Genomic DNA, 23,230 nt, shown 5'->3' on the forward strand with positions numbered 1-23,230 from the left:
TCTAAACTTTTAAAATTACGTCAAAAATCTTACTCACCATTGTCAAGCAATTATTCCAATTACGCTGCAAAATTTGCATTTTACCTTCGCTGTCGAAATTAAAGGTAAAGCAAACTTCAGGCGTTATTTGACATATTTTATTTAACATATTTCTATTCTCCATAAAAACTTAAACACTTTTCGCGTATCATTTTCTTTTACATATAAATACACACTTGAATTCACATATCGAAAAAACGTCAAAAATTTACAAATATAAAAACTTTCAATGGTCAATATAATATAATGCAAGAATAGAACTAGATAAAAACTAGATAAAAATCACGAAAAATTATCACTTTTACAACTTACATCGTACTGAACGTTTCAGCTTGGTAATATAACATCCACATGCTCTTTAGATTCGTATTTTACAATAATTATTATTACCAATTATTCACAGTGATCAGAATATATATTCGATTATGTTATGCGTAACGTGAAAATAATGTTAACTACATTTTTAATAATACGTACACATTCAGTTCTAAAATATTAAAAAGACACATTTAGGTATTAACGACTACTTACTTAAATACTCTTTTTTTGACAAACAACATATACAGACATTTTAACAAAAATCAAAACTTCTTATTAATATATTTTGACTCGGGGTTATTGTCCCTTTATATCTGACTCCCGTTCTAACACAAAGAGAAACTATTATGTTCCTTGATAGTCGATTCAGATTTCGTATTATTGTACTTTTATCAATTTTATACTGGTGGCAAAGAGCAGCATGCAAAATCGAGGACTCAAAAAAAAGGGATTTATTTTAATGTGGCTAAATTAAAAAAATTTCTGTCACTTCTAAATGTGTCTCTCTCTCTCTCTCTCTCTCTCTTCTTCCCTTCCTTCCTCTTTCTCGCTCGCTTTCTCTCTCTCTTTCGCTCGCTTTATCTCTCTCTCTCTCTCTCTCTCGTTTTATCTCCCTTTTTCTCTCTTTATCTCCTCTCTCACTCTCTCGCTTTCTCTCTCTGCATAAGCTGCAACGTAACAAAAGCACTTATTGTCAACATCTGGCGGGATGAAGCATTATCATTAAAAGCATGGGCGCAGTTACGTCAGTCTCATAAAAAGCAGCAGCGCGGAATTGTACACAGGAGTTCGCTAACCTGAAATCACCCTGTATACTTCCATAATTTATTATCAGTGAAGCGTTGCCTCATAATGTTGTATAGACATTGGGACACAGTATACAGTATAATACAACTTAAACACTTATCAGATCAGCAGCACCAATAACAGTAGTAAAATCCCATCAACCAGGTTGTGGAACTATGTCCGATCACGCGCACTATAATATTTTGACCTTAATATTTGACTCTGGCTACAGTGTTCACATCTCACTGTTAATATTCTATCACATGTAGCTTTATTTGGATAACCGGAAACATCGGCTTTAAAAGAAGCTCTGACGTCATGTCTTCCTTGGAGGCGGCGGTGGGGCGGGGCACGGATGAGAGGCCGAGTTACTTGGAATGTTCTCGTACAGCATTGGCTTTACCATTTCTTCTGGAGGTCTGAAAGAAGACAAGGTTCGATTTGAGAAATGTATTAGTAACATATATGCAATTAGAAGAGCACCACAGAAATCTATGAAAGTTGGCGTTTGCAAAAGTTATGTTCACAGTTATTGATTTTATGGCAAAATTCTCATTAACAAGGCCATTTTTTTCTGATAAACTAAAAGAGGTTACTTCTAATCAATTCTACATAATTACATTGAAAAGTGAACAAGTAAAGATGCAACTCGTTCTATAGTTTGGAAAAACAAAAGACATTAGTTGAAGTTCATTTATTTTATTTTGAAGAAAAGTTTGAAGTAAATTTTAAAGTAAATTATAAAAGTTAAAAAACAGGTTTCCAACTTTTTAACAACCCTGTTATACATGTAAAACAAGAAAATAGTTATAGAGTTTCCATATAGCGGAAAGTTTCACCTCAACTTAATGAAAGTCGACAAACACTATAAATGTTTACATAGCAACTTCGAAAATGTTTTCCTCTGATGCCTGGAAAAATAGTTATTGCTAAAATTTATAAATGCATTATAAATTTGAAACCCCATTAAACATTGATCAGAAACCGAAAGGGTAATGCACTATTATCATTTTCTTTAAGAGTAGGTTTTGAAGTGACTTTTTTTCCAATTTGTTCATTTAATTCAAACTTATAAAAGGGTTTGACTTTAGAAAACTCCTTTCCCTGATCGCTTTGAAAGAACTATCAGTATTAGAATTAAGAAACAAATTCCAAATTTGACAACCTTGTTCTCCATTTGATGCAAATGTCAATTACGCCAAAAAACATCGCAACATTATTTAATTTGATGTCTATCGATGAAGGGAAATTAAATTCATAAAAGTAGTTTTTCCTGAAAATTTTCTCGACTTCTGGAAAAAAGTCGAAATAAAAAGCAAATTTCTTAAATTTTACATGCTTGTTCAACATTTTATGAAAAATAAAAGAAAGTTGCACCATTTCCATCAATTTCACGGTAAATTTTCCTATTTTGACTACAGTGTTCAGCTTTAAACAGAAAAAAAAACAATAGAGGCAACCTTCCATCTGAGACAATTTTTCTGGAACACTCCAGAAAGTATTTCAATCTATAACAAATCCGGGTTAGTAAACACATACCCCTTCCTATATACCTTGGATAAACATTGATAAAAGGGAAAATACCCCACAAGGAATTTGACGACTTAGCCGTGATGGTACCGCGCACCAAATGAAACGATTAATCAAACGTCTACATATGGCTTCTTTTGTTAAACATTGCAATAATGACGTCGTGTTAGCTCTGAGGTGACCGATGAGATGACGGGAGTATTGTCAACTTACAAATGACACATTTTGACAGCTCACCACCGCAGCTCAGTCGTCAAACGAAGGTCTACAGTCTCTATTAAGTAGAATGTGCTACACGCTACACTGAACGTCTAATGTCAGCCTGAAACAATGGGATTTTGGGTGAAGATAAGATTAGTGTCGATTGATTTTTAAAAAAACCTATGGATTAAACCCATATTACAGACTCCAACAGAGAAATAAGATGAGTAGTTCCATCTCTTATAGGTTATGCATATTCAGAAAAATTTACATATTCAAATGTTAAGAGTATCAGTACAATGTATACAAACTAGTGTTAGAGTGACAGGGTAACTGACATTTTAACTGAAAACAAGTCATTTCATTGATTTTGAAAACTTTAAAAGTATCAATGTTCCAATAAAATTGTGTTACATTTGTTATTATTTCGCCCATTATATGCCGTAGTAAAAAAATTTGAATATGTCGTTTCTGTTATGGGAGTGTCATACCATTTACAGAGTTTCTGACATTGAAAAATTGAACTCACAACTGAATATAAAGTAATACATTATTATCGGTTTGATGAAGGTTTTTCAGTGGGATGGGACAGAAATATGATTGGTTAAACCCATAGAAATGTTATTCTCTATAAAATGAACACTTACCTTGGCAAGGGGATTTCCGACACTGCACGTGAAGGTTTCTTGGCTTCCGGCCTCAATATGGTGGCAATGGGTGTTTGAGGGAAATGGGACACACTAGTAGGCCTACTGAGGGATCCAGTGCTGTTGAGGTTACCCGTAAGAGTAGTTCCCAAATTCCCCATGTCACTGCTGTAGCGGATGTTCGTATATTCCCTTCCCGACAGTAGTGACTTCTGGTGGCATAAAAATGAACCCTTGACATAATTGGTCACTTTGATAAAACTGGCTTGAAATATGAAGAGCTACATATCCCTCTAAAAAGGAATAGAGTTATTTTGAGATCAATAAATGCAATACTACAAACACATTAATTCATTATGACTTAGTTTGAATTCCTTTGTTACCTTAAAGTATAGTTTAGTTACTAACTAACTGATCAAGTAACTGTCCAGAAATTATTACGAATTTTACCCAAACACAACTTCTATCTACTTCACTTTCTGTTAATTTTCAAGCTTAGAGTGGTTTATTTTTTGTACATTTACTCATGTCCTCTGGTGCACGTAGTGGTAGAAAATCAACCGTAGCCGCCATACACAAAAAATCTTTATAGGGCGCATGTCAATGTCAATTGCCTGATTGTTTAAACATGAACATTCATGGTGACAGTTTTCAACAAATGTTTACGACACTGTCATTTCGAGTTTCAGTCCTATGTTGTCAAGCAGCGTTAAATTTGATATGACCAGTATCAATAATTAACTCACCTGTTCAGCCTTGAACCTCTCCGTAACTATCTCGATATGATGTTGTACCGCCAAATAAACAAATTTGTATTGGGCCTCTGTCTGTACCATCCCCGATCGCTGAGACCGGACCATTTGTATTGTACGCTGTATATCAATCTCGCAGTCCAAGCCGTACTTCTTGAGTTGATCCAGGATCATGTCAATGACAATAAACGTGCCAGTTCGTCCGATTCCTGCTGAACAATGCACTAAAATGGCGCCTGGAGGTTGGCTGGGAGGTAACTCTTTTTGTAGCTCTTCCTGTCGGATATTGACTTCGTAGAGGAAGTTGAGGACGCAGCCGGGGTCGGAGGGAACACCATGATCGGGCCACGCAGTGAAATGATAGTGATAAACTTTCCTCTCGATACTGGTTCCTTCCATGCTAACTAGAAACTCCCTAAGCGTATAATGCGGGGTTGAGGATTCAATTAGATTTTTCACTACGATCTTCCCGTACTCTTTTGATCCGTTTTGATCGGGCCAATACCTAAATTTGAACCTTTACATAACTTATATTCATAACTTTGCAAATCCTCACCTGGCACACTTATTCTTTAAGCGTTCAGTCTCTTTGGTGGTCATAACAATAACCCGGCAATTGTCCTGCCAAACCATCTGCCAAAAATCAGCAACAGTAGAAGGTAGACAACCCTGGGTTGCTATGTAAACTTTCCCGCTGGGGTCGTTACCCATCTCGTTGCCCACAGAATCATCAGACTTCCAGCGGATGTAGTTGGCATTGATGTAATCGGCTCCTGCCACCGTGGGATCCACGTTTTTTAATTTCACCCTTGTATCGTCAACTAAGAAAAGTTATTCTTATTATAATATTGTGGATTGGAATGTGGAATATATGGAATGGGAATTATAATTATGCAGTTTCTTAGCCAGACCGCCAAAAAAAGATTTTCTGAGGTTTTGCTGATACATACGAAAATTGACAAAATAATATGAACACTATGTAATAAAGTATATTTTCTTATAAGCTGTTTCTGTATAAATAATGCAACGCGTATGTGTTGCACAGTTTAAGTATCAAGTCTTGTAGGTTATATTTCAATATATTACACGCTTTGCTTTACAACGGTAAAAAGAAAGATCTCTCAAACTTCGAAGGAGACAAATCATTGGTGTTCGATTAGCAGGAGTGTCTGTGACGAAGGCAGCTGAATTGTTTGATGTTTCATGAGTAACAGTATACACTAAACATAATGATAAGCATACACAAAACATGGTAAAACATTGGCGAAGAGGAATAGTGGACAAAACCCAAAGTTAAGTGACAAAGACCGACGAACATTAAAAAGGATTGTGGCCAGACAACATGAAACTACCGCAGCGAAAATGACAGCAGAACGTAACACTCACTTGAGTAATACTGTTTCGACAAAAACAGTATGGCGGCAACTCCACAAAGCCAACATTCATGGAAGGGCTGCAATTGCGAAACCCTTTATAACGGAAACCAACTCTAAGCTGCGAAAAAAATGGTGCTACGATCATAAAACATGGACACTTGATGATTGGAAGAATATGGATGGTATGGTTCGATAAGTCATCGTTTACATTATTCCCTACAAGTGGCTGGGTTTATGTTTGGAGAAGCCCAAAAGAAACCTATGATCCGGACTGCATGCTTCCTACAGCCAACCATGGGGAAGGTTCCGTTATGATTTGGACGATTATATCATAGTATTCAGCTTGCCCTCTTAAGTAGAAATTTTCCCATTTGTTCGGAGAACAGACAAATATAAAAAATGTGTAAAATATTTCTAAATGTACTAATAATTAGCGTACAAAATAACGTAAAGTAAAAAAAATCCAACTGATTCAAAAATTATTGAGATACTAGAGCTTTAGATTATTTTTTAAGCGATAAAAAGCCTTAAAATTCCTTTCAATACATACCATTAAATGAATTCGTAAGAGTAAGGAGTTGTTAAACAAAATCCACCACTCAGACAACAATAGGTATCTATGTAAGGTTCCGCAACAATTAACGCATTTAAATGGCCAGTTAAAAGTATTATCATTTGCTTTATTTGAACGAAAATAGATTTTAATTAAAGTGCAAATTGGTACCATTTTTTCCAATCGAAGTCCTCATTTTTTTTCTCATATATTTCCTCAAAAATCAAGGGCAAGGAGACAAAGTTGTTTCCACAAATTCTTATTATCTTGGTTAACTCAATGACAAATTATTGGGCAAAATCCTATTTATTTTACGAAGATAACGGTGAAATGAAAAATAATTAAAGTTGCTAAATACTTACAAGGTAAAATATTCTTGTAGCGGTTCTTGTTCCTGTTTTCCGGCTTGCTACCCTCTTTCCGGGAATACAGGTGTTTGAACTCTTGTTGCTGCAAAGATTCGAATTCCTCCCAGAAACCCGCTTTGCCGAACCCATTGGGACCATTTTCAGACTAAAAAGATAAGTAAATTGTGAACAAACGGGCACAGAAAATGTCCGGATATGAAATACTGAGGAAAAAACAATTTGTAGATCATTCCTACGCTCAAAAACGATCTGCTTAATCTGGCAACACAAGGTAGAATATTACGCTATGGTTACTCTACAGCGATGGTAATTTTAGAACAAACGAATGGAGCCGTTGGCCATTACTATACGACACCTCAAAAAATGGGTATGTTGAATATTTGTGTATTTAACGAAAAATATAACTGATTCGTATCTGAGAGACTTCTGTGAAATATTTTCAAACGATGCAACTTCTAGTATGAACTACAGAGTGATCCAGATAAGGGGTGACTACAAATGATATTGTAAATGATGAATTCTATTCACTTTGTTTTTATAGTTTCCTAAATATATTTCACTATATCAAATAAAACGAAAACAATTTTACATTTCCATTTCAGTCACGCAGCACTCATTCTCCTTTCATAAGATGTTGTACTTGAATTTCTGATGCAATGCCTCAAGGCCTTGGCCGAAATCAACTTTATTTTGTGAAAAACCGGGACATTTTCTTGTCATCTTTTAATTGGTTTCGACATAAAACTTCTTAAAAGAATCTCCATTGCATTTCCATCACCACGAAGACTTCACACCTAACTTCAAAAATTCCCTTACCTGAAGTTGTTTTACTCTGGAATGTATCCCTGATGCGTTTATCCTGGTGGCGTTGAAGGGCTGCTTTAAATGCACCACCGTTCCTGACGTTTCCACCATTGGGTTCTTCTTGTAATGCTCTATTAGCTCAGCTAAGGTATTAAATTTTTCACCACCGCCAACATCATATTTATTATCCTAAAAAAAAAAAATTACCATCTGAGCAGAGCTGACGCGAAATGAATAAGAAATTAATTGCAACCTCGCTAATGCTGTTCACAATTACTTAAGTTAATAGCACTCAAAATGCATTTAAAGAGCGATTAATTCATTAACGCACCTAATGGATAAATCTACTTGAAAGTGACACAAAACAATGGAGACTTCACGCCTTTATGAGCTTGTAATTAGAAATTTACATCCGATTTAATGAGTTATGAAAAAATCGTAAGTTACTAACCTGCGTACACCTAATCATAACGTGGGTAACTTTATCATCAGTCCTGACGGAAAGCACAAAATCTCCAGGTTTAGACTGGCTCTCTCGAACTAAAAAGCTACCGTTCTTGCCTCTATCTAGAATAAGCTTCTCCGCGTCTCTGCCTGATAAATGTCCATGGAACCATCTGAAACACAAATTGAACGTCGATATTGTTTTTCCACTGACGCTGAATCACGTGCGCATTTACAGTTTATAGAAGAATTTACTCGTTTCCTTAAACGACGACTTAGTTATTTACCATAATGAGTTATGGTTTTGGCGTACATGTGGCGGTACTCGGAATGACAAGGATTTTTCAAGGTGTTAAACAATAATGCTGCTATTGTGAATCCCTGGAAATCGTCTATGCCCGGTTTCTATTTTTAGGGCAAAAATGCTCGAATTCCCAGAAAATCAGAAAATACCTCCATTACAATAAGATATAAAATCCTTGACACCGTGAATAAGCAAGACGGCACAAAGTAGTTAATTAACCAACGCCTCGGGCTCTCTTTCATTATCCAAATTAAATAACTAACCCATTAGCATTTTTTTATGTCAATTTAGCTTTGTCTAATCTGAGTTTACCATAGATTGGTGAGTCAAAAAAAAAACACCACCGGATGCCACAATTAATATCGACATTAATCCACTTAAATGTCCACATCGTTATATGATTATTGATCATGCGATATCAAGGTCGGCAATGTACGCACCGTTGCATCAAATTAGGACGCTAAAGTTGGATTTAATTTAAGAACGATGCGGTAAAAACGCTAATTGATTGGTTTTTGTGTTTCACATGTGTTAATGGGGTGAGGCTAGAACGAAAGGAAATTAATATATTCAATGAGAAGTTGAAGCGTGAGTTAAAAATGTATGTGACTTCTCTTAATTCGGAATTTTATAGGAAAGTGTTCATTTTTAAAAATAGTGGCTTCACAAATCAACTGATTCAGGTCATAAGAGGCGGCCAAAATTGCAATAGCGAAACTTCAGACAGGTGCTAGACGTTGAAAAAGAATAATAGACTGCTATACGGGATATCCTATAGCTGACAATACCCACCTAACCAAACAACATATTGATTATGCAAAAATATTAAAATTTATGTTCTTAAATGCTTCGAGGAAAATAATTAAATGTGGAACTAAACTTACTTTAAAAGGTTTTCATTTCGAACTTTTATCATTTATAGTTTCCGAGTTATAGCCGATCACCTCTACGAGTATTGACGAGACTCTTGTACGTATTTATTTGCAGGTAAGCGTCTTAGATCCTCACACTTCTGCCGAGTTTATATAAGGAAAATTGATTCTTTCACCATCAAACCTCTCATTTGCGACCACTGTGCCGATATGTCATCAAATCATATCTCCGCCACATTACCCTACGTCATATAGCCGTCTTTGTTTTTTGTATGACCTTAGACGAAGATGAAAGCTATGGCATTGATGCTGCTATTCTAACACTAGTAAAGTCCATATACGTTACATCTTCTGTTCTCACTTAAGCGAAATACCAGAAAAGGATAGTTATTTGCTAAATAGGAGTAAACTAGATTTGAATCATACGTCGATACGAATAGTGGTGGTAAATGAGAATTTGAACGGGGAAAAATATATTTTTCTTTAATTTTCTCAGTTGAATGTCGAATGATTTTGAAATAATTTTTAAGAATAAGTTTCACATTTGCATTTTGTTTAGAAACTATTACTTCAGATTGTTTTTGCTAGTACTTATTCAAAATCCAACGATTGCAGCTTCAATGAAGAAAGAAACCGATGGTAAAAAAGGGGAATTTTACATAAGAGAAAATATCTTGAGTTTTTGAAAGTTCAAGTCCAAATTTGCCTTGCATAATATCCTATTTAAATATATAATTCGAAAAATCTCTCGATTATCAAAATGTTCAAGGTACTTCATTATAACTAATCTTTAACTAATGGGGTCCATAGAATTTTCAATTACTTACAAATTTTGCGCCAAATCAAACCGACCCTGGTACTATACCGAATGATAACGCATTTCAGGTTTTTACGACACCGAAACACGTCCAACAATAGACGCGAAATTAGCTAAAAATGCGATGTCGCCGCAAAACTAATTAGTTATTCGGTCGCGATAACGATCCATTAGAGACTGAACGCTCGGTATGGAAAAAATGGCAAACTGCGATGTTGGAAATGGTTTATGGCCATACCCGTTTACATTTTTATGATTTCCATTAAATTGTAAATTAACGATAAGAGCTACCTGTCTGTTTGCGAAAGATAGTAATAATAATTAATAAGGTTCTTTTTATTCATGCCATTTTTGCTGGCATTCTAGGCGTGTGCGTTGACATAGATTGCGATCTAAAGTTTCAACCAAATCTAAAAACACCGAGCTGAATCGTTTTTACAAGACGCTAATTTATCTGATATACCTCGTAAAACATGCTTTAGAGGTCAGTCCGACAAAGATAATAAATAATCTGAATTACTTTTACAGACAACGCTTAGGATTTCCCATATGGGCATTTAATTTCTAGGCACATACCTCGAATTCTATTCTAATAGCATAACCACCATCCCCAGCAATCGCTTAAATTTACACTCCTATGAATTGGCACATAACGCAAATCAGAGGCAACTCAAATCATAGTGATGACCTAATTGGCTCAGAAAACTCCAGCAAAACAAAAGGCCCATTATAATTATTGACAGGTTAATAACCGCATTATGGGCAACACCCTAAAAAAATGCGAACAATAGCTGGCTAATTTGGCATTAAGGCTCATTATACAACAGAGGACAGATCAAAGACGATTTGGTTTATGGGTTACGATGGGCAAACAACGCTGGTATTCTAATCGGATTAATATCAAAACTGGTCTTTGTTACTGACGCCCACATGGTCAGGAGGACATGAATGAGTTGTATAACGCGCAATTTTGAGCTGTTGATCGACGATTCTCCCACGCGGTTTACAACGCTATAGGAAATCTTAATGACTTTTCCATCTTTTCATTCAAATCCAGTTCTTCTATGCATGCCCGTGTTGTTGTTTTGAATTCCTAAAGATATTTACTCATTTTTTCATCTCGCATCTATAAAGAAGATGTGGTAGGTTGGATGGTCGTATGTACAAGGTGGTCCAAACTCGAAAATTACCCTTGAGATCTCGGAAACCGGTAGAGATACGGGGTCGCTTCAATTCCATTTGTATCTTTCGCCAAAAGATAATGGGTTTTATAAAGAAAAAGTTGTGTGACGAAAACAGTGTGCACGAACGGGATCGATATATTCATGAGTTTCAACACGTTAAGCGCCAGACTCAATGTTAAGAATTCTATCAAGGAGACGCCTAGCAAAATAGCTATGAGACATTGGTGTCTGCCATAGCCCTATTACGCCTATGATGTAAACTTCCACCAGAGAACTAGAGCAGACGAGAGTTTCACTGATACACATATATGAAGAGTTAGAGGCCGTGCCAGCCGTCTTAGACGATTTCAATCAAACAGGTATGAATTTGCACAATGGAGAACTTCGTCTTTGTGTTTTCTGTAGCTCTTTCATAACTTTGAGCTGGAGTATCTGTTCCATGTGAGACAAATCAAAGAGACAAACTTGATTACAGAGCTCAGCGGTCACCATAAGAATGGAGATCTACAAAATGTTTTCCCCAACCCAGATGGGGGATTTACGTTTACACTAACAATTTGAATCCGTACCGTCCACACAGCAAAATATTAGCAGATACCGGTATGTGTTGTCGCCCTATGAAGCAAACCTGAAACAAAGACCACTATGTGCCATGGTGCTAATTGTTATTTTTTATAATTTCTGTTATTTAACATTTACAGAACTTGAATGCTTCGTTACAGGTTCAAGGGGCCTTTTAGAGGACAACCCAGTAATGTGGTACATGATACTTGAGTTTTTCTTGCACACGCCAGTTTTAATGTTTTTTTGTACAGGGTGAGGCACTAACGGAACGCTTTCATGCGAAAGAAAACCGCATTTTAAGTTTAGAATGTCATATAAACCTAATATCTCAAAAAATGGTTAGTTTTTTAGTTGCAGGATGGCTCGAGCGTTAAGATGAAGAAAAAGTCTCGGGTTTTTTTTAGTATTCCCACAGGGCATCACTGCTTCGCAGATATTTAGCTCCAATTTGGACCGTCGTTGGCCTTTGACGGTTAGCGATTTTTTACGGCTTAATGGTATATCCTTAAGATAATATCAAAAACTCGTTGAGGAAATTTTAAAATGCCGCGAAACCACACAATTAGAGGTCAATTCCAAAATGTTCAATTAAATAAAAAGACACTCTGTATCTCGGTAGATTTTGAAAACGGGACAGTGTGATTTTTGCCAATGAAAATTTCCCAAAATTTGAGCCTATAAGGACAAAGTCGGACTTTCTCTGTTTACTCCCAATATGTGACCAATTTGGAGATGTGGGCGAATAACACATCTAATAGCAGCAGGAATGAAAAAATTCCCCGCGAAATTCTCCATTTTTAGTGTTTTTTGCCCGCTAATATTTCGTCGTTTATTTTCACATTCGTGCAAACCAGTGAAAATGTTCCTCGACATTTGGACGTGATCGTACCACATGGACTACATCAACCGATGGCCAATATTTGAATACACCACCCCACGTCGAACGTGATTTAATGCGTTCAATTAATCAACCCGCACGTCACATCAAACGTAATTTTTTATGCAAAGAGCCCATAAAGAGGCCGTTGTAGCCATCACGCGCCAATCTCGAAGGAAGTTCCGAATACCCTGCCTTGTCTCCACTACGGGACAACCTCAGCGAAATCGTCCACTTCAGGGAATCATCGTTCATTTTCTATCATCTTTTATGTCGGATTCGGGGTTGAAGCTTGATTGAAAGCAATACTTCACGGACCAGAAACCGATGAAGGCTGCATTAACTGTACAAGACCATTCAAAAAACCGATGATGGTTAATAAAGTGTTTACAAACAGGATGCGAATGCTTAATTGAAGAAACTAAATTACGATTAGACTATTGCGTCTGTAATCGAAACGGCTTCTTTCTAATGGAAATGATCCGATTTATAAATGAACCGATGACATGTGCGTGCAGTAAGCGGATATGCATTTCATTACACGTGGGATGCGATATTGCGGTTTTTGTTTGAAATGACGCTGATTGATAAAGCGTATTGTGGGGAGTTATCGATTGTAGAAAACTAATTGGTTATTTAGGTCATTTATGGTTGGAAAAGCGATTAACCTATTAATGTCCGAGAGGCAGCAGTCACCAGTCGACGATTACGTTACGTGATCTATTGGCGATTTTGACACTCGTCATCTGTGGTCAAATGACGTAACCATCGTCAGACGTATTCGGAGTGGCAAGATTTAACGCGCGATTACCAGGAAGACCACAAGGACCAGCCCGGTTTCAAGTTTCCCGCCTTTGTTCGAGGAGTCCTGTACTTCCCTGTATCATGTTCAGGTTAGTTCAGGTTAGTTCAGATTAAGTTCAGGTTAGTTCAGATTAAGTTCAGGTTAGTTCAGGTTAAGTTCAGGTTAGTTCAGATTAAGTTCAGGTTAGTTCAGATTAAGTTCAGATTAAGTTCAGGTTAGTTCAAATTAAGTTCAGGTTAGTTCAGGTTAGTTCAGATTAAGTTCAGGTTAGTTACCCGTGTGCTCTTACGACCCGAACGGTCCGTGACGTTCCGTCTTGACTGATATTTATCGTGCCACGTCAGTCGATCAAGTCACTCCTGGCGAGAGGTGACCAACGAAAGTGCCCATTTTCCTCGCCACACCGCTACCTGGGTAAAACGTTTCATGAATGGGTCCGTGAATTAAAAAACTAAAAAGAGTGTTCGCAACGACAAGCCCATAAAAAAAAACTAAAACGCAGACACAGAAATGTGGGTCAAACGCAAATACATTTTCAATGCCGCCAGGAAGTTGTAGACTGGTAAAAATGGCTATAGCATGCACTACCTAAAGGACATTCACTCTATTAACTAAAATGAATCGGCATGAAATCCGTTGAAAAATCCAACGGTTCGGTAATGAATCGACTTACTTGTATCCGAAATAAACAAACGCTTTCCTAAATTCGTTCAAAGCCGTTGAGATGATAACAGCGGTGGGCACCGTGCTGATGATCGAAGTACCCTCGGCGACCCTCGAGGAATTCCTGGTAACTCTCATCGCACAGGACACTTTAATCAACCGAATTCTATCTGCCAAAGCGCTCTGATTCTCCAACCCCCAGCAGAAATTAACTCGTAAGATAAGTTCTTTCGATCACCGCAAAAATTCGACTAAAGCCGGCAAAGTAGACGAATACTATCAACAGGTATTGTTTATAATCTTCTAAGGAAAGTGGGGGCACCGGTGTCTCGTTAATATGGAAGACAAATGCCGGACAACACAAGATGGACCGTGGGCACGTCGGACACGCTCCGAATATGTCGTCTCCGAAGGATAAGGTCAGGAATTCCGAAGGTGGGCGGTTTCTAAGCCGTAATTGTTTGAGAACTTCCAGACCAACGAAACTCGAAAAGTGCACTGATTAAGGCGCGAATGAAGATATGGTCAAAAAAGTGCACCTTGCACCGCGAAATGGGAGAGTGGGCGACCCTTAAAGAAACACGTTTCGACGAAGGATAATGTCAGAGGACGTGGGCGCAGGATTTCGGGCTAAATATAGATAATATTCGAATGAATATGAGGAATACCGAAGAGGTAGTGTAAACACGGTGACTAAGTGCATTAAGCATGGTTTCTTAGTGACCGTGGGCTGTATCTAAATATCGATAATGGCAATTAATAGTATCTGGGACGTGGCAGTCCTAGCTTAAAGCCAAAACATGGGAAAATTTTGGTCCTTCGGATACCTCTGATGATCCTAGACACATGGCCGCCTAATCTATTACGTGGCCTGCCGCACCCGACCATTAATCTTCACATTACTCACACTTTTTTAGGCAAACAGTGCACGCCTTGAATATTATTTAGTGGATGCCAGACGGCTGACAGATCTTAAGTACAACAAACCATTACACGATAAATCCTTTAAGATTACCTCATAAAGGTAATATCCTACAAAACGCTATTAGTCACGGGATTTTAGGTCATACGTTATACGCACAAGTATACACTTAGATTGTAGTGAATCATTTATGCGTCTCCAAACTGAGAATTTTTCGAAACGGAAATAATGAAATAACGTTATTTAACATTCTAAACTCGAAATTTTTAGAATTAGAATTAGAAAAGGCGCATTTGATTCACACGATTCGATTCATTCGAATTGACTTAAGTGATGCGATCAGTGTCTTATTCACGGAAATTGTTAATTGAATCATTTTATCCCCAACTCCATTTTAATGGGATGAACCGCTTTAAACTGGTCCAGCAGTAACGTTTAAAGCATAATATTTCAACAAAGTAATTTGTATAATTTTGGCATGATTCTTACATTTGACTAGTTTTTCAGTGATTTCTTCTTCTGCGCCCATTAGTAAAATCATTAAAAAAAATAAATCACTTTAACACTAACACGACAATAAAAAGCCAATAAAACAGAAATAATAAGTTACCAACAAAAACAGTTCAACCGCGAACATTTGGTCAACAAACTCAAAAAGTTCACTTACACTAACGGCCAAAACTAAGGAAACCTTCGATATTGCTGTCTTTTTAATACTTCCGTTGAAATAACGTGGTTTTATATACGTATAATAATGTCCATGAGTCAAGAAAAGAAGCATACTAACATATATTACGTACAGTTTGTATTGGAAAGAAAATAGTAAATTATTCTATAAAAAAGCAGTTGGATAAAACTAAAGAAACTCGGGAAAAACTAAAAATAAATAACAGGTGTGGTAAAACAAAATCCACCATAATAATAAAGCGTAGCACACCCTATATTCTTAATAGCCTCTGCACTCTAGGGCATTGATTCAAGAAGAGTATTTATTTTGGACATATCCATATTTTCCACATGTTTTGAATGAATTGCTTGAAATCTTAGTTACTTGTGACACTTTGTTTTCGTAATTTGCACTTTTAATTAATTCCATAAATTTTCAATTGGATTCAAGTCTGGGCTTTGCGCTGGCCAATTCAAAACGACGATTTTTTGATTCCCTGAACAAATTGATAACGATTGTTGCTTTGTTTTTGATCGTTGTCATGCTGGAATATCCAATTAACTGATAGATTGTCGTCACAAAATCGTTCCATTATATTTTTCCAAATATTTAAGAACACGCACCATTTTTCCTTCAATAAAGTAGATTGGACCTATTTTGTAGGACGAAAAGTCTCCTTGTAGAAGCATAGAATCTCCACCATGCCTAATTGTGAGTAAAGTATACTTTGGGGTCATACCGTTTACCCACTGGACTATGCTACTCCTTTAGATCCAAAAAGATCTATTTCGGTCTCGTTACTAAATAAGACTTTTTTTTCAAAATACTAGCTCGCAATGTAAGCACTTTTGGGCCAAAGCAAGCCGGGCTTTTCTATTTTTCGGAAAAATCAATGGTGTTTTGCTACTCGTCTGCTGACAAGCCCTACCTCATTACAACGCCTTTGTACAGTCTTATAACTAAAATCCTCGACTACGAATTCGCGAAGAATGCCCCTTGCAGACAAATTCGGTTGTGTCCCAGCAATCATTTGTATACACCTCTCTAGGTGTTTGTTCGTTTATTTTTTGGCCTGTTACCACAACGTCTGTTAGTAATAACATTTCCTGGTATCCTGTACCTCTTCAATATTTTGGATACCATGGATTTATGTAAAGAAAAAATGTTTGCGATGTCTTTTTGTCTCGTTCCATCCTGAAACGCTTTAACAATTTTTGATTGCAAGTCTCCGGATAAATATCTTCTGGCAGGCATTTCCGCAACGCTTTGCACTAAATTCGTATGTGTATTTTATACAAAACAGAGGTTTAAACTAATAAAAGTTGACACAAACCGCAGTTTCATTAGCTTTATCCCAATACAAATCATAAATCAGCAAAAAAAAGATCGATAAGAACAATAAAAAATGATACTGCGTACATTAAACGAACACTTCTTTATAAATAAGACATAGTGTATATGAACGTTTTACAAGATCAAATTAAAATTATTTCTGAAAATTTCAGAAGTTTTTTTAGTTTCGCCCATTAGTGTACGTTACTTCAGTTCATCCGCCATAAGTGAAGTGAATTGATTTGATTCAATTTTAAAATGCGTCAAACAAATAAGTTTAGACATAGGGATGAAGTTTCCCATAGCAATGCTAAAATTTCTTGAAAACATCGCTCAGACAAGTGAGCTCTACCCCGGGAAAAAATGATCTACGCATGTGCCAGCTATGACCTTATTAAACCAAGCCATGGAATAGGAAAAGCGACAACGTCAAGGTTAAATTGATGGTGGGCCATTTTAAACATATACTTCGTATGTTTACATGGCAAGGTCACAAAATCTTAAACTTTGAGCATTAAAATTGATTATTTCTATATAAATATTATAATTATTGCTTATAATTCAACTTAATTTTAGAGTGGGAGCCAATTTAAATTTCAGGGCTCCAAATCAGTTATTTTCGTACGAACTGAGACAACTAGTTAGCAGAAAGTTGAATGCAGGACGGGGCTTCGACAAATCCTGTCAAGGTTCTTGCGGAAGGACGCAAACTAGTCAGCATTTCTGAGACTCTCATTTATTACGCACAAATCTTAATATCGCTCTAATTCCACGTTTTTACCCGCATCTTTCCACTCCTTGCCAAATACCTACATATTTCCAGTTTCAAAAGCTCACATTCCTGGAAACTGATACTACATTCAATGAATGAATCCAGGTAGAATATAACCGAAACGTTGACTATAATGTGGTGATGGCATTGATGACGAGATGCAAATTTCGATAAGAAAAATTTGGTGAATAGATCACAAATCTAAAACTCACTGAAATAATCATGACCAAGGAATACGTGGAAAGAAACGAGGAGTTCATTAATGGAAGTTAAACTAAATAAATAGAGGAATATGTGACAATTGAGGATAAATGGAGCTTCAATAGAAATATTGCACAATTTCAATGTCGTGCTCTGTGATCCCAAGATTATTTGCCAAAGTTTAAAATTACATAATTATCTCTACTAAGGGCCATATCCTTGATCTTGGGGAGTACAACCCTTCCCAGGAATGGTGTCAAAGTGACGTGTGTTTCTTAGCCTTCAGCCTTGTATATGTCGAACCTTGAACCAGACCTGTATTGATGTATCATTTTAACGTCTTTCCCTGGGGAACGTTTTACACTCGAGATCACAGAATTAGGCCCCAGAAGGTCATTCCATCTACCCAGTGTCGTCAGATACTCAGTGAGAGAGTAGTATACTCCGATGACAAATTGTCTAAATTGTGACAGGCATGGCTCCTTCCTCGCCCCATCTGGTGTAAGATTTTGTCGTTTTTTCCCATTATGTATGACAGATCGCTTTACTGTCTCGCTATGGGGAACAGACAAATGAAACAAAATCAAAGACATGTAAGATCCTCAGCTGCTATAGTGTTTGGATAAGATAATATGTGAGTGTGCTTTCTAACCATTTCAAGGATATGCTCAGAGAGTCAGAATATTCTGCCCAACAAACAAAGGGTGGCAGGGCTACCGAAAACGATCCCCACAGACAAATCTGACAGCTCTTTTTTGAATCATAAAATAACATATTGAACAATCTAGAAGAGTCCCCAGAAGAATACGAGCACTAAATGCAGATATCATATTGGGGATGTAATTCGACCGGCACAAATTAAGCCTGACAGGCAATTAAAGATCCAAGATCATTAAGGCTCAGGCGAATCACGTAGCCACTCTGCCGCACGACATGGCCCTCGAACTTCAGCCCGTTGTCTAGAGTAAGCTCCAGAAATCTGGTTGCATTAAGAACGGTAAATAAAATTGCCCTCTAAGTTAAAAAAAAAAAGTAAATCAATGCCACATCAGAACTCCAGAATATCCGTTTTAGATTCATTGAATGATAGTTGATTGGAGCCCCCCCCCCCCCCACCATTATTTAATCATGGCAAATAGTCCACGGATTCTACACGGTCAGCATCAGTACCGTGCCCCAAGATTGTGAGGTCCTCAGCAAACACGGCGATCACACCCCTAAGATACTGACAACACGAATCATTTGTATAAATTGGATACAGTGAGAGCCCAAGAACCTAGCCATGAAACACTCCAGCAGTAACCCCGAATGGGGTGCTATTAACAACCACGGCCGGGATGCGTCTATCAACATATGAACGAAATCAGTGCTGTGGCACCCCGATAAAAATAGCTTCTGCAGAAGCAGTTAATGGTTAACACAATGAAAGGCTTTTGTGAGATCACAGAACACGGTCGCGCAGACCTCACGGTTGTTCAGGCGAGTGTAAAAGTGCTCTAGAAATGAAAACAAGGCACGGGCAAGGCAAATTACCCGCGCAAAATATACTTTAACTTCATATGACGATCAGCAGAAAATGTTGCTTTAAATTGCACAAGCTAAACAATTCAGTGCATATTCACAACGACTAATCTATTAAAAATAAAAAAAACTTAATCTTTTGGATCTCAACCCTGCACAGCTGCAACTAAAACCTTATGTGATGTCAACCTTCCCTTCTCATCAATGCCACCGCTCGTTTCCTGCTAAAGCTTCTTAGCTCCAACTTAACCCAAGAAAACAATCCTTGAAAAAGGCCGAGTACCATTGTTTTCATCGCTTCCTCCCAGGTTAAGGCCGAAATAGGTGTGACCTGAATTCTCTATGATCAAAACCCGATCTTTAAGCGGTGAAAATCAATACGAAAGTCCTTAGAAGATCATTAAAGATGGAAGTGGGCAAACTTCCGTTTGGAGCTATGACAAATCGGAACAAGCAAGTCCCTATTACAGGCATTCAAAGGATGTGACTAATGGGCCTCATATCACGTGCCATATCGCTTGCACCTTGCCGGTTAATGTTTTATTGTCTTTATTGTTTTCGGCTAAGTCTTTTCCTTTGTATCCTCGATATGTAAATAGGCGATTGTTTTAATCGATAAGTGATGATTTAGCTACGTGACCAATTCAAGAGCGCTTTGATCAGGAAAAAATTGCGGCGTTAACGACCGCTGGGCATTTTTTCGTCCGCGTTAAATTTTGGTGAAGTCAACATTAACATTAACACTAGAGTGACGAAAAGCGCAGAACCGAAGTGGAAAACAGATTATTTATCACCAATGAGAGTTAATTGCCTTAAAAATGTTTAAACAGCATTTTAGCAAGTGTCTGATGATTTAAACGCGCCATACGGCTACATGCCATAAATCCAATACCATAAACAAGAAAACAATGGAAATCTAAGTACCCGTTGCATAACCAGCATAATTCATCTGCAAGTAGCATCGATTCGATTTTAGCCGACCACTCTCAAGGACAAAAAATAAATTAAGCATATGCACAATAGTGCAATAATTTTCAAATGTAAATCCTCGACAACTGAAATTGCCTCTTCTTGAAACGAAGAATTGCGTAAAGGTAATGGAAATGCTATAATAAAAAAGCCTCAAAATCTACATAATGTTTAGTCACTACTTATTTTTAATGCAAGAGCCACACAACAGCAGTCGACTAATTTGTTTATCACCGCAAGAGATCTGCTTGGAATATAAATAATTGTGTCCTTTAAAGTTTACGAGCCGGCCTGACTAAAGTCACGTTAATTTTCTTCCTTATATGATGTTAAGTGTGATTTTTTTATCTTCCTGTCTCGGTTTAAGTTTGGCCTTTTTGAGGAATGTGGTATTTCGGGTGTGGAGTCATGTATTAAGTACCCAAATATGTGTAAGAATGATTAATAATCGTTTTTAGCACTATGAAAAAATTAAAGGAGCAGCAATAGTTTGCTGGTTATGCGGGATGTTTCTAAATTATGGCGAATGATTTTACCGGCGTATTTTGCCTATATACTGCAAAAGTTTACATAAAAACATAATTGGGAAAAGGCTCCACTGCCGGGATACAGGGCGTGAATAACCGTAACGTGTGTACGTTTTTCCAATGGCAGAATATTTCTACATTGCAACTTAGCAGCTACCTCTTTGTGTTTTTCACACTTTAACGATATCTTTACATCATGTACATGCATACGAGTCGGCAGTAACGCTGATATTTTTCTTGCGTTGCTTATGGCCGCTGTAGGACTAACTTGGCAATAAAAGTAGAGTAGATCATTCACAGCTTGAAGTTTTTGCTCGCAACTGCCCTTTAATAGATGGGACAGAGCCAAGCCCATTGAAAAGCCAGCTCAGGCAATTTAAGGCTACTTCAGGTCTTTTTGCATCAAAAAGATTTTACATTTTACACATTTTACAATTTACATTACAACTTGATGTTAGCGCTTGTGACTACCTTATTCCACACATGGATAGCTTTGGAAGTTACATTAAAATAATTAGATTAGATTAAAAAGGATAATACGATACTGTAAGATGCAACCTTAATATTAGCATTATTCATTTGGAGCTAGGATGGGCAAATTCTTTCCCTAAGGCGACTATATAATGGTCTTTCAAGTCATCAAGATTTTCCCAAGTTGGCAATGCATAAAGGTATCAGTAGAAGTCCTCACAGGTCATTGCAGACTAAACAGACATATGCATCTCCTGGGAACTGAAGACAGCCCACTCTGTAAATGGTATGGTACTCGAGAGGAAGCCTCACATCACTTCCTAAGAGTGTGCAATAGGTGAGGCGCATCTTAGACATAGGATTTTTAGAGTTTTCCTTTTTTGTTTTACTATTTTTAGTACTACTTCAATACGAAATATAACATTTTTCAGAATTTATTCTGAATAATGAAGATTTTGCATGTACAATATATTGCTAAAATATTTCAGTTTCACTCTTAAATAACCAGTATAGCATATCACTGTTATTGCTCAAATGTGAAAAACTGTTGACTTGTTACAGTAGCCACAGCTTCTTCTTCAAGACCAAGGGATTAAAACCAATAAAATAGCTTACCTTTCTGTTGTAGGCCCATCACAGTTTAATGGATACTTCAGCTCAATAACATCTCCATTCTTCTCTTTCAATTGGCCCTGCTTTTCCATGTAGTATTGGACGAGCTCAGAAAGGGTAGCAAATTTCTCTCCACCATACAAATCGTAAAAATCCCCTGAGTTCTGGATTTTGATGTGGGTAACCTCCCCATTTCGCCTAATACAGAAATTTGTCATTCAGCTTATTTATCCATCTATATACATACTTTAAATCAAAAAAAAAAAAGTCAGCAATTTTAGACAAGAACCAGTCTGAAAATAAAGCAAGGGTCTTATCAAGGCAAAGCATATGGCATTGTTAGTAATAAAAACCTCTAAATCTGGTAATAAATTAATATCCTAAAGTAGTAGTATTAAGCTATTATTTACTGAATTTTTGAAAAAGTAATCATTGACTTACCTAACTGATAAGGTAAAATCGCCTGGAACTGAGGAACTAGGACGGGCCAAAAAGCTGCAATCGACACCCCTCTCCATCAACACCCTTTCAGCCTCAATTCCACTGATTGTAGGCCAAAACCACCTGTAGCAAATCAATAACAACAAAAATCACATTGGATGGCCATTACGGAGTACAAAACAGCGGTTTCGGTACCGGATTTGTGAGTGTCGTTACGACTAGTATAAATTACAGAAGGGTCTTTAGGGAGGGCCATAAACTTGAGCCAATTTTTGCCTCTTATGAGACTCAATTGAAGGAATTGTAGAAATTTCATTAGGGTTAGATATATAGCTTCTGTTCTAAGGGTGAAGGAAAGTGCGGAAGGAAAACTTGCAAGGGATAAGGACTGAGAAAGTTGCCAATAATGGGGCCCATTTAAAATCCAGTACTCGCACACATATCAATGGTAAACAAAGCGGCACAGAGCATGCAAATGGAGATCAATGAATTATGACTAGGTAATTGGAGAACAAGTAAATTTACCTTCTAGAGCTCATTTTTCAGTATCTAACATTGAGAAAAAGGCAATTAATGGTAAATAAAAATGCCCTAAATTAAAAAAGGGAGGTCCAATTTTCTTTCCACGACGTTTACTACCGCCATCTTGCAGATTCCAGAATAACCTATAACCAGCATTTGTCTTGCTGAAAGATAATTTCATCAAAAGTAATTTTTAGTTTATAACGTATCTTTTATCTCTTATCGGTGCTTAAGTAGAAAAGACATAGAAACATGATTGGGCTGAAATTGCGCAAATTTGATCATAGCCACGGAGTAAATAAGGAGTATTCGCTTTCAATACTCTTATATGTCACTCTAGTCACATCTCAAAAGAATAGTTTTGTCTAT

The 23,230-nt window shown here is 37.1% G+C and overlaps 1 protein-coding gene across 3 annotated transcripts; it reads right to left on the reverse strand.

The window, feature by feature from the left end:
• Positions 1-123: 123 nt before the first annotated feature.
• On the reverse strand, positions 124-23,010 carry LOC136418552 (tyrosine-protein phosphatase non-receptor type 11-like). 3 transcript variants are annotated; one of them, XR_010752936.1, is made up of 11 exons: positions 22,865-23,010; positions 22,340-22,462; positions 21,902-22,096; positions 7,826-7,991; positions 7,387-7,563; positions 6,565-6,715; positions 4,830-5,094; positions 4,268-4,778; positions 3,522-3,733; positions 2,887-2,995; positions 124-1,562 (listed from the first exon to the last, which is right to left on the reverse strand). XR_010752936.1 is itself a non-coding variant. In XM_066404647.1 (10 exons), exons 1-10 carry the CDS (start codon positions 22,876-22,878, stop codon positions 1,460-1,462), a joined length of 1,917 nt encoding a protein of 638 aa, XP_066260744.1. In that variant the 5' UTR covers positions 22,879-23,010; the 3' UTR covers positions 124-1,459. The 3 variants fall into 3 exon arrangements, 2 of the variants coding, with proteins under 2 accessions (XP_066260744.1, XP_066260745.1); XM_066404647.1 differs by lacking the exon at positions 2,887-2,995; XM_066404648.1 differs by lacking the exons at positions 2,887-2,995; positions 21,902-22,096; positions 22,340-22,462; positions 22,865-23,010 and adding an exon at positions 13,915-14,169.
• Positions 23,011-23,230: the final 220 nt, after the last annotated feature.

This window comes from Euwallacea similis, chromosome 35 (assembly GCF_039881205.1).
Source record: "Euwallacea similis isolate ESF13 chromosome 35, ESF131.1, whole genome shotgun sequence".
Taxonomy (NCBI): domain Eukaryota; kingdom Metazoa; phylum Arthropoda; class Insecta; order Coleoptera; family Curculionidae; genus Euwallacea; species Euwallacea similis.

Bases quoted from the DNA above. Each gene is read 5' to 3' on its own strand.
- LOC136418552 (XM_066404647.1), bottom strand. The intron at 22,097-22,339 runs GTAAGTCAATGA...TTTCTGTATTAG, and splicing joins GATTTTACCTTATCAGTTAG to GCGAAATGGGGAGGTTACCC. The intron at 7,992-21,901 runs GTAAGCTATTTT...TTTGTGTTTCAG, and splicing joins GATGGGCCTACAACAGAAAG to ATGGTTCCATGGACATTTAT.